At 46.3% G+C, this 12487-nt stretch overlaps 1 protein-coding gene across 1 annotated transcript; it reads right to left on the bottom strand.

Moving 5' to 3' along the window:
- Window positions 1–512: 512 nt before the first annotated feature.
- Window positions 513–12308, bottom strand: LOC129681256 (zinc finger protein 444-like). The gene is given in 7 exon segments (XM_055613166.1): window positions 513–2798; window positions 5822–5869; window positions 7973–8161; window positions 10376–10785; window positions 11071–11197; window positions 11593–11696; window positions 11698–12308. Coding segments are annotated over 7 exon segments (1140 nt in total). The 5' UTR covers window positions 11931–12308; the 3' UTR covers window positions 513–2769.
- Window positions 12309–12487: the final 179 nt, after the last annotated feature.

The raw sequence follows: 12487 nt of genomic DNA, 5'->3' as shown, positions 1-12487 counted from the left end.
AGTCCACTTTGAGCCACTAATATAATGTGATTTTACCTTTCATATTTTAAATCGTTTTTGAGAAAAATTTTACAGTGTAGTCCACAAAGTCCACAAACTTCCAATACTCATAAGTCAGCTTCAAAATAACTATAGTTGCTGACATCTGCTACCACACCTTTCTCCTTTTCATGACTGTTGATATTCTTTCCTCAATTCAAATAGCAGAATCCCACTTTAAATAATTCACTTTGATAACAGTGAAAATGTGTACAGAAGAAAGCCCACTAAGCTTCAACCCTACTTCAAAAAGTCTGTGCCAATGTGAAATTTTGAGAGTAAGAGAAATACCCCTCCCATAGGAAGAGCATATATATATATCCACACATATATGTACCTTAATATATATATATTTGTGTAACAAAAATTAATTAAAAAAGAAGCTATGATTTTAAAAGAGACCAAGTAAGGGAACATGGCAGGATGTGTAATAAATAAAATGGGAAATAATGACATAATTATAAAGCAAAACATAAATCAAAAACTTTTATTTTTATACAGTAAAGTGTAATCAAAGTGTACCCTGTAATAGTATGGCAGGCATGAGGGACATACTCACAGGATATTATACCCATCCAAAACATCACTGAACAAGGAGAGATGTTTTTTCTTGTTCTATCTCTTCTGCGTTTTATGGGGCCTTGGAATAGCAAGGTTTGGTATATTCCATCAGTGCTGAACTCCTCACAGGCTTCCATGTGGGTAAATATGGATTCTCCTGGGACAGGAGACTGGGACAAGACTGATATCCATACTAAATTTCAAAAGGTGCATAGTTTTAAAACACAGCCTCAATTCCCAAAGCAGGATTCTGTTGAGCTATAAACGTACTTAAAATGTAATAGAAAGGAAGAGGTCAAGCTAGCGCTGCCCTTGTCTCCCTTCTGCCCATTCAGCCCATTCAAAGCTGCTGGGAGATGCTGGCTAGCTCAGGTCAGCCCCAAAGCTGCGTTTCAGGGGTCCCTGAGTCCAGTCGAGGTGACATGGAACGTTTTTTTACCCCGTCATTTGGCTCACCAGCTCCTTGGTCTCAGCAAGGACAGCAAGCACTAACTGAGGTCTTGCGTCCCTCCAGGGCACCCTGACTTTCAAGGCCGAGGCTGGATCTCTGACCCAGGGAGAATGGCAGCAGCTGGCTGCGGTCACCCAGAACGGCTCGTGCAGAGAGAACATGGAGGACTAGATTGGAGAAATAGGCTTTATTTTCCTCAGAAGTGATCAACTTGAGAGCAATGAGAAGACTCAGATTGGAAAAAGTGTAGCTGGTAGGATCAATGGTTAAAACTTTAATACAGTTACTCATGTCATAGGATACAACCATAATATTTTATGGTTATTACAGTTTATTATTATAAAATTATTTCATTGATACTTTATAACTGTAATTTTGTTACTGTTATGAATTCTATTGTAAGACTCTGTTAGGAGGATATCAAATATGACATCTCTAACAGGTTCAGGACCAACAAGTTGAGAACCACTTACCCAGAGTGAGGAAGGGGGTGAATGAAGTGATTGAATTTCAACTAAAATCATTTTTTTTATTTTGAGTAATAAAGACTATCCATTATTAATGAGGTTTGCCAATATTATTCATGATTTAAAAATAAAAGCAGGAAGCACATTGCAAAGCATCATATTGGAAAAGAAAAAGAAATACTCAAATACTAGAGTGATTCACAAAAAAGACAGATTGATGCCAAACATTAAATGAAGGCCAAATAGGCAACCCCTAAAAATTGGCCACTGAAGTAGCAACATGGATGCCACTGTTCACCATGATGTAATATGTATGCAATAGGAGGTGAAATACTTGGTGCCAAACATGGTGAAATGTATATTTATCCCCATTTATTAATTCCTAATGTTTTAACCTATCAAAGTTCCACCTGAAAAAGGCATTACCCTGTCATTAACCCTGTGAACCTTAGAGCCTAACAGAGGTAAAAATCATAGGTTTTCAAAGAGAATGTGCTTTACTGAGATAGTCAGAAAGCTTCATGCACAAAAAAGTGAGACAGCATTGATGTCTACAGAGGAGGATACTTGCTTATTAGTATATAGTAAAGGCTAAAGACATTTAGAATTGTAACTGAAACAACGTGGAAGATACTCAGTAAATCTCATGATTAAATATGTAGTATACCTTAGACACATGATAATCACGAACAGATCATGTAAAATTGGAATGCCTATTTCTTTAAATGATTGAATTTTGTTGCTAGTAAAATGTACCTTCTGTAAACTGTGTAGTTTAATATGTATAATTTTACAGTATTAAATGAGATAGCAAAACTCTAGCAAATTGTAAAGTACTTAATAAAGATTTTCTACTCAATACTTCTTCTTTAAATGGCTGAAACATTGGAATCCAGTAAAAAATACTGATATACATCTATGCATTGGCATTGCAACACCATAACTAAAGAAGTCCATTACTTTTTAAGTGGACATAAATAGATGTGAAGAGAATAATCAGATTTTTATAATGGTTTAAACTACTCAGTGGGGAGCACATATGTCCAAAAGTGGCCTCCTTTGTCCATCTCAAGATGGAGTATAGGAGGATTAATGGGGTTACAAACAAACAAACAAAACAGACACACCAAAAAAACAAAACAACATTCATCAAGAATTTGTGATACATTTTTTACACAGCAAGAGAAATCATTTTCCTTGTCTCTGGCAAAAGGGACATATGGCACTCCATCGACCTGTGATATCAGGATATCAGCCACCAATGCTGGCCTCCAGGTCAACTGAAGGGGAAGTAAAAGTACATGTTATACATCTCAGAACCCACACCTGTTTCCTGTCACTTCCCAAACAAGCCTACACTCTGCTAACTCCCAAAATATTCTAGCAAACTATCTCTTTATAAAAGCAGTTTTTTTACTTGTCTGAGCTATCTCCACTTTCCCGTCTTAATATTGTTCCCAGAAGTGTAATTATCCAAAAATGTCAGTCCTGAGTAGAGGTTCTAGGTTACATTCATACATGGTTCTTGATTGCATGTCAGTCTCAGAAAAGACCCTGTGCCCAGATATATTTGGTCCTTGTGGAGCTCCTATCCTTTCCTCATCAGACTAACTTCCCTTCTTTCTTATGATTCCCTGTACTCTGCCAAAGGTTTGGTCATGAGTCTTTGCTTTGAAAACACTGCTAGTTAAGAGTTTTTCAAATGCGCTCAGTAGACTCCTGTCAATGTTTAATGTGCATCCCATCTGTCTTTCAAAACGAGGATTGATAATCTTACCCCATGTCCGCTCTCCTGATTATCTTTTTTAGGTGTATAGATTTCATTATGTTTATCATATCTTATAGGTCTATATAAGTGAGTATATACCGTGTTTGTCTTTCTCCTTCTGGGATATTTCACTCAGGATGATCTTTTCTAGGTCCCACCATTTGCCTGCAAATTTCATGATTTCCTCCTTTTTGATTGCTGAGTAGTATTCCATTGTGTAAAAATACCACAATTTCTGTACCCATTCCTCCGTTGATGGACATCTGGGTTGTTTCCAGGTTCTGGCTATTACAAATAAAGATGCTATAAACCTGGTTGAGCAAATATCTCTTTTGTGTACTTGAGCAAACTTTGGGTATATACCTAGCAGTGGTATAGCTGGGTCTTGAGGAAGCACTATTCCTATTTGTCTGAGAAAGCGCCAGATAGATTTCCAGAGTGGTTGAAGCAGTTTACATTCCCACCAGCAGTGGAGGAGGGTTCCCCTTTCTCCACAACCTCTCCAGCATGTGTTGTCCCTTGAGTTTTTTCATTTTGGCCATTCTGATGGGTGTAAGGTGATATCTCAGGGTCATTTTGATGTGCATTTCCCTGATGGCTAATGAGGATGAGCATTTCTTTAAGTGTTTTTCTGCCATTCGATGTTCCTCTTTCGAGAATTCTCTGTTTAGCTCTGTTCCCCATTTTTTAATTGGATTACTTGGTTTGCTGCTTTTCAGCTTCTTTAGTTCTTTGTATATACTCGATATTAGTCCTCTGTCAGATAAAGGGTTAGTGAAGATTCTTTCCCAATCTGTAGGCAGGCGTTTTGTTTTGATGACAGTGTCCTTTGCTTTACAGAAGCTGTTCAGTTTCATGAGGTCCCATTTATTGATTGTTGCTCTTTGATCCTGTGCTGTTGGTGTTCTGTTCAGGAAGTTGTCTCCTGTGCCAATGAGTTCTAGGCTGTTCCCCACTTTTTCTTCTAACAGATTTAGAGTATCTGGTTTTATGTTGAGGTCTTTGATCCACTTGGACTTTAGTTTTGTGCAGGGTGATAAATATAGATCTATTTTCATTTTTCTGCATGTGGACATCCAGTTGGACCAGCACCATTTGTTGAAGATGCTGTCTTTTTTCCATTGAATGGTTTTGGCTTCTTTGTCAAAAATCGAGTATTCATAGGTGTGTGGATTTATTTCTGGGTCTTCGATTCGGTTCCATTGATCCTCCTTTCTGTTTTTATGCCAATACCATGCAGTTTTTATTACTATTGCTCTGTAGTACAACTTGAGATCAGGGATGGAGATACCTCCAGATGATCTGTTGTTGTACAGGATTGTTTTGGAGATTCTGGATTTTTTGTTTCTCCATATGAAGCTGAGAATCTTTTTTTCAAGGTCTGTAAAGAATTGAGTTGGTATTTTGATGGGAATTGCATTGAATCTGTAGATTGCTTTTGGCAGGATGGCCATTTTCACAATGTTAATCCTACCAATCCATGAGCACGGGAGATCTTTCCATCTTCTGAGATCTTCTTCAATTTCTTTCTTCAGAGACTTGAAGTTTTTCTCAAACAGGTCTTTCACTTGCTTGGTTAGTGTCACCCCAAGGTACTTTATGTGGTTAGTGGCTATTGTGAAGGGTGTTGTTTCCCTAATTTCTTTCTCGGCCATTTTGTCTTTGGTATACAGGAGGGCTTCTGATTTTTTTGAGTTGATTTTGTATCCTGCCACTTTGCTGAAGGTGTTTATCAACTGGAGGAGTTCTCTGGTTGAATTCTTGGGGTCGCTCATATATACTATCATATCATCTGCGAATAGTGACACTTTGAACTCTTCCTTTCCGATCTGTATCCCCTTGATCTCCTTTAGTTGTCTTACTGCTCTGGCTAGGACTTCAAGTACTATGTTGAAGAGGTAGGGAGAGAGTGGGCAGCCTTGTCTTATCCCTGATTTGAAACATAATATTTTCATAATAAAGAAATGTAGTATACATTGGACATATAATAGTTATGGACAAATCATTCAAAATTAGAATGCCTGTCTTTAAAATGATTGTATTTTGGTGATAGTAATAATTTTTGCCTTGTGCACAGTGTGTAATTTCATTAATAAGTGTAATTACACAGTTCTAATTAAGATAGCAAAACTCTACAAGAGTAGTAAGATATTCTGAATAATTACGATTTTAATAATATGACACATTTGAGTATGGGAAATAAAAACACATCAGAAGGAAATCTCTACAGTGGCATGTGATAACTCAACCCATTACTTTTTAAAAGGACATAATAGGTGTGACTAGTGTAATCAGGCTTTCCTAATAGTTTAAACTTGTTAGGTCCCAGGAAGTTCAATTATCCAAAAATGTCAGTCCTGGACCTGCTCAACACGAAGTATCAAAGGAATTCTGGTGATTAGAAACAAACAACAAACAAACAAATAAACACACATACCAAAAACAGCATTCATCCAAAATTAGTGAAATAGTCCTTGTCCAGCAAAAAAACCATTTTTCTTGTCTGACAAAAGGAACATACTGCTCTCTACTGACCTGTGGCTCCTATCAGGATATTAACACTCATGGTGGTTTCCAGGTTGCCTGAAGGGGGAGTAAACGTACTTGTTATACACCTCAAAACACCCATCTAGATTCCTGTGCCTTCCCAAACAGCCTCATCTCTTTCTGCACTATCCTAATTTCCTGAATAGTCTAGAAATACCCTGACTTTTTTTACACTAATTATTTATAGATTTCATATCTTCATCCCAGGCCCTATCCCTTCTCTCCTCCCAGTCCCACCTTCATTCTCCCCTCCCCCATTCCCTCTTTCTTTTCCGAGAGGCTCACTATGTGTAACAACCCACCCTGACATATCACATGAGGCAGGACTAAGAGCATTTTCTCTCAATAAGGACAGGCAAGGTAGCCTGGCTAGGGGAAAGGGAACTAAGGGCAAGCAACAGAGTCAGTGAAAGCTCTCAGTCCAATTGTTAGGGGACCCACATGTTGACTAAGCTGCACATCCGCTATGTAAGTGAAGGGGGACCTAGGTCCAGTCTGTGCACTGATGAAAGCATACTTTGTCTCTGTCTAAGCTACCTCTACTTATCTCCTAATATTCTCTATTTTCTTCAAGACAGTCTTGGTCATATCAAGTCTGCTTCTTTTTCTCTCTGATCTGAACTCTTCCAGGTGCCTCTGAACATTTTTCCTCTCTCATCCATAACAAAATTACTCACTGTAATAATGAAACAGCTGCTATTTTTCTGGTTTCTCTGCTGTCTCTGCTCATACAGTTTGAATATTTAAAGTATATATTTTATTAAGTATATATTTTATTACTATGTCCAAGACATGTTACTTTGTTTAAGGAGCCCTGTTCCTAGTGTGGGTGGCTCCTCCTCACATGCTGTGGAGGCCCTAGATGGATGACTCCAGTGTCTGGAGATAAGTAGAGCTGTCATCCCTGGAGACCTTGGTTCTCTGCCACACTGCTGTACTCCCTGGCCTCAGGGCATGGAATCTCCTTCCCCAAGAGCTCAAATCACCTCAGTCTGCACAGCCTTCTTCCTTCCTTCCATCTCCCCTCCCTCCCTCCTTCCATTCCTTACTCTTTCCTTCCTTCCTTCCCTCCCTCCCTCCCACTTCTTCTTCCCCTCACTGCCTGGTCCTGGCTGCCCTGGAACTCTGTATACCAGGCTGCCCCCAACTCCACAGAGACCAATCCTCATCTGACTCCTGGAATTAAAGACATGTGTCCCTAAATCTAGACCTTTATCTCAGGATTTATGTCATTTTGTTGTTTTGTTTTTTTGAGACAGGGTCTCTACGCAGCCGTGGCTGTTCTGGACTTGCTCTGTAGACCAGGCTGGCCTTGAACTCACAGAGATGCCCCTTCCTCCACCTCCCTGAGTACTGGGGTCATGGGCATGCTACACCACCCAGCTAATTTATGTATGCACGTACACATGTATGTATGTATGTAGTTTTGCACACACCACATGTGTGCCTGGTGTCTGTGGAAGGTGGAAGAGCATCAGATTCCATGGACCTGGTCGTGAGCTGCCAAAGGGGTGTCGGGAACCAAATCCTGAGGCCTAGGTGAGAGCTCTTAACTGCTGAGCCATCACTCCAGGCCCTATACTACCTTTTGTATTATCACACTTGTTGCATGTGCGTGTTCGTGTGTGTGTGTGTGCTGGATGGGGGCAGCAGCTTCAGCTCTGGTTTTCTGGGACAGAGACCTGGCTGACCTTGAATTCTTGAGCCTCCTGCTTCCGGCTCCTGGGCCACCACGCTCCGTCACATCTCTCTGGGGGCTGGTGGGGACCACAGACATGAGAACACAGACATCAGCAGTGCCACCTCCCAGCCATCATCTTCATCAGGGTGCTACAGGTGCTGCCTGACGGGTGGGGGTGGATTACTGACCCTCAGTGGGACCCGGCTGCTCTATCCTGGGCCTCTCGGCCAGCTGTATACACTCCTCCTAGCTGCAGTGCTCTAGACTAGTGTCCAGAGTGTGTGTGGCCAGCTGTATACACTTCCCCTAGCTGCCAAGGAGAGCCAGCGTGTCCAGATGGCCAGCTGTATATACTCCCCCTAGCTGTATACACTCCCTCTATCTGCCATGGAGAGCCAGCATGTACAGATCGCTAACTGTATTCCCCTATGCCCCCCACCAGCCAGGCGAGGACTCACTGCACGCTCTTGGAGGCCGATGTCGTGGCTGACCCAGGCCAGCCGACTCGTGCTGGCCGAGAAGCTGCTGCCATATACCCAGCCATTGCTGCTGCCAAACTCTGCCATCAGCTGGCCGAAGGGCATCTTGCTGCCCCACGGGGTGTTGGCCGGTTCTCATCCACCTCATTGATGTAGGCCGAGAACACCCTGTTGTGGAAAGAGTGGGGGAGGAGGCAGGAGGCGGGTTAGGATGGGTGGATGCAGGAAAGGACAGCCAGGGATGTGCTTGCTGGACCTGCACAGGGACCCAAGTTCGGATCCACATCACCCACAGGGAGCCAGAGATGGCAGCCTGTTCCTGGAACCCAGGCATGTAGCCAGGTGGATGTCCTGGGCGCACACACACACGCAAATAAAGCTAGAGGTGAAGATACCCAACAAAGGGCTGAGAGAGGGCGGCCTGCCCCCCCCACCTTGGCTCCACTGTCACCCCTGAGGCCTTAGGAGGTTGAGGGATGGGGAAGGGCTCTGCCTCCTCTGGCCTCTTCTGACTCTCTGGGAAGCATCTAAACGTGGGTGTGGCTCCTGGAAGCCAAGGCAGCAAGACCAGGAGTCGAGGAGTCAAGGAGGAGAAAGAAGAGGAGGAGGAGGAGGAAGAGTTGAGGAGAAGACGGTGAGGAGGAGGCAAGGAAGATTTGAGAAGTAGGAGGAGGAAAAAGGGGAGGAAAAGGAGGAGGAGTCGAGGAGGAAGAGAAGGAGAAAGGAAGAGGGAGGGGAGCCTGAACCTCAACACTCTTCAAACAACAATGGGCTGCACGCCTTTAATCCCAGCACTCGGGGAGGCAGAGGCAGGGGGATCTCTGTGAGTTCGAGGCCATCGTGTGCTACAGAGTGACTCAGATAAACCCTGTTTTCAAAACCAAACCAAAGCAAACTTCTAGCTCCCTAAGCCCAACTTCCAAATGACAGCAGCAGCTAAGGGTCTGCAGGGTTAGAGGCGTCGGCTTCTCCTGCCTGGGGGTCACAGGCAATTATGGACGTGTCCAGACAGTCCCATCCTCTCTTATTTGCTGGGAGAGACGGGGGATCCTGGATAACTAATGGACCACAAACTGCTGAGCACAGAGCCTGACACTATCTAAGCTCCACCCTCACCACCCAGATTTTTCTTTTTAGTTTTTTGTTCACGGAGCTGAGCACTGAACCTGGCACTTTGCTACAGACTCGGCAGATGCTCCACCACTGAGCAACTGAGCAACACTGCCCATTGTGCTTTTTTTTGTTTTTTCTTATTAGGCCTGAATATAAATGACAGGGCTGGTTGTCTGAAAAATTTTCACATGGGCCGGGAGGTCCCAACCTTCCTCGAGCTGTGGTGCCCTGCCCCAGAAAATATTGCCATTGTTGCTTTGTAACTGCAAGTTTGCTGCTGATGTAAAGTGTAACCTAAGTGTGTTCTGATGGTCTTGGGTGGCCCTTGTAAAAGGGTCATTTTACCCACGGATGGGTCACACTCCTCAGGCTGGGAAACCCTGACGTAGGTACTGAAGGTAGGTTGACTCTGCCCCAAAGAGTCAACACAAAACAGTGATAAATTCTTTGCTTTTCCTTTTGCTAAAGGGGAAAGGGCCCTGTTGAAGGACAGGTTTTAAAAAGCAACCCGTGGCATGATTCTTAAAGCTCTAGCAGGGTGGGGAGTCTCCTCCAGCCTCGGGCTAAAGACAGTGGGAATGTTCTGTCTGTACACCTTCAGGGACAGGTGGCTAAAGTCAGGTTCACTGTTCTCTGCATTCTTTGCCCTGGGACACAAAATGAGGACCTGAAACAGTCCAAGAAAGAGGCTGCTGGGCATGAAGGTGCAGACTTGCAATTCCAGGACAAGAAGCTGAGGGAGGATGGTGAGCTCCAGACCAACCTGGACTTCATGCTTCCAACTCGTCACATCAAAACCTAGAGAACTGAACCGAAAAGATGGCTCACGTTCAGGGACTACATCTGCAACCACAGTAAGGTCCAGTCCACCTATGACCTTTCAGCGAACACACACAGTCAACTGCTCCAAAGCAGTCAGGAGGAAATGCTTCCTACATGAATTAAGAAGAATCGGGGACTGGAAAGGGAATGATGGAGAGGAAGAGATGAAGAAGGAAGGAAGGGAAAGTAGATTAGCATGGCTCACCAGTCGTTTTCAGACTCAAAAGTAGCAGATGAAGAGGAGCCGGGCTCTACTCCCCAGAGCAAACTTGTTCTCCAGTGGGAGAACAAAAGCGGCACAGTTGATCCTGAGCGAGGGCAGGGGCGGTGGCAACCTCCCCAAAGCCATCACCAGGTTCTGCTGTCCCCAGCAAGGGCAGGGGCAGTGGCAACCTCCCCAAAGTCGTCACTTCTCCAAACCCCCTCCTCCTTGGCCCTGCAGGGGACCTGCAGGGTGGTTGTGCACCCTAGCTCTCCACTTCTCCAAAGCCCTTCCACGTTGGCCCAGCAGAGGATGTGTGAGGTGGCCGTGTGCCCTGGCTCTCCACTTCTCCAAATCTCTTCCTCCTTGGTCCCGCAGAGGGTGTGCAAGGTGGCCGTGTGCCCCAGCTCTCCACTTCTCCAAAGTCCTTCCTTGTTGGGCGCCCAAGGGACGTGTGAGGTGGCCGTGCTCTCCTGGAGAACCCTGGGGCTGTGGTGGTGGCAGGACAGCATCTTTAGTTGATTTCTCTTTCCTTTCAGGGTCTGTACCCAGGGGCCTGTCTTGCACCAGGCCTGTGCAGGCTCGGCCTCCTCCTTGCAGTCCTCCTCCTGCTTTGGGATAATGTCGGGGTTTCAGGCAGCTCGGGTCTCCAGGCCTGAAACAGGAGAACATGAGCAGAGAGAGAACAGGCCCAAACCCAGACTCCAATGTCAGTGTCAGGACCTGAGGTCTCGATGGGATGGAGGGGTCGATTTATAAATTGTTCCCGGGGAGAGGGAGGTGGGGGGGGGATGGGAACTGGGGCATTCAGGGAAGAAGAGGGATTCAAGAGGCAGGAGGACAGGAACTGGGGTATTCTGGGAAGGATGCTTTCCCACAGCACCCGGGAGGAGACCCTGGCCACGTGGACCACAAGGCATCAGAGAGGCGCATCACTCACCTGGCACGGCCATGCTCCCGTTGTTCTCCTCGCTCTCTCAGCACGAGCCGTTCTGAAGGGACAGGGCCAGCTGCTGCCATTCTCCCCGGGTTGGAGATCCAGCCTCGGCCTTGAAAGTCAGGGTGCCCTGGAGGGGCGCAAGACCTCAGTTAGTGCTCACTGTCCCTGCTGAGAGCAAGGAGCTAGTAAGCCGACTAACAGGATAACAAAGCATTCCATGTCACCTCGACTGGACTCAGGGTCCCCTGAAACGCGGCTTCGGGGCTAGCCTGAGCTAGCCAGCATCTCCCGGCAGCTTTGACTGGGCTGAATGTGCGGGAAGGGAGAGCCAGCGTGCATCTCCTCCTCACTGCTAACTGGGAAACAAGGGACCAGCTACACCCCTGTCGCGCCTTCCTGGCCCTGGATTGTGGCTCTTGTTCAACTCTGACACCCCCAAATACGGCTTTCCTTCTCGGAGCCCTTGACAAGGCGGCGGGAAGACTCATTCGCCTGCGGTCTCGGGGTTTGGGGTTTCCTCACCTGCGGAAAAGCCGGGTGCAGGGCGCGCGCCCAGGCCCGCCGCCTCCTCCCCGCTTTCGGGGCGCCGGTGGTGCACGGGGACCCGCAGCCGGCGCGGGAGGAGGCTCGAGGACCAGCTGCTCCAGCATCTGCTCCTTGGAGAGCGGCTCGGGCCGCAGCCAGCGGCGGCACAGCTCCCGCCGGCGGCTCACCGCCTCCCCCGGGCCGGACACGTCCCCGGAGCGCAGCCGCCGGAAGCGTTTCTGGGAGGTTTCGGGATCCCGCCAGTCCCCAGGGTCCTTCTCTTCCTCCTCCGCTTCTGCTTTCAACACCAGCACCACCGCGAAGGCTGCCGCCATCGCAACCTCCGGGGCCCCAAGACCCCGATGAGATTCCCGGAAAGCGGGGCGCGCGGCCACCGTCTACCAGAAAACGCAGCCGCGACAGCTCATGCCCCCGCCCAACGCGCCAAAAAACGAAAACAAACCAGGCCGGGAGTGCATTATCAACCCGCGCCGGTTACAGATGCCGAGATAGAGAGGCCATTCCCGTCCTGAGTCGCTCTATGCTGATTGGAGGACTAAGAGTCGTCTCTATGTCTGTGTCTGTGTGGACGGGGGTTGAGGGGACATGCAGGCCAAACAACCATATACAAAATAATAATAATAACAATGCTGACAATAAAATTATTACAATTTAAAAAAAAATTTTTTTTTCGAAAACAAAAAAATCTTTAGGCTATTCTGGACTCCCGCTATAGACCAGGCTGGCCTCGAATTCAGAGAGTGCCCCGCCTCCGCCCCCGCCCCCACAACCCGGTGTTTATGTTGTTGAGAACAGCGCGCAGGGGATTCTGGGATTCGTAGGTGACTCAGGGGCCACAGACAGGGAGGGACGCCGGCTCATGACTACGAGC

Source organism: Psammomys obesus, unplaced genomic scaffold (assembly GCF_907164565.1).
Source record: "Psammomys obesus unplaced genomic scaffold, mPsaObe1.curated_primary_1811, whole genome shotgun sequence".
Lineage (NCBI taxonomy): Eukaryota > Metazoa > Chordata > Mammalia > Rodentia > Muridae > Psammomys > Psammomys obesus.
Note: the sequence above shows the minus strand (reverse complement) of the source record. Positions and strands in the feature narration are given on the sequence as shown.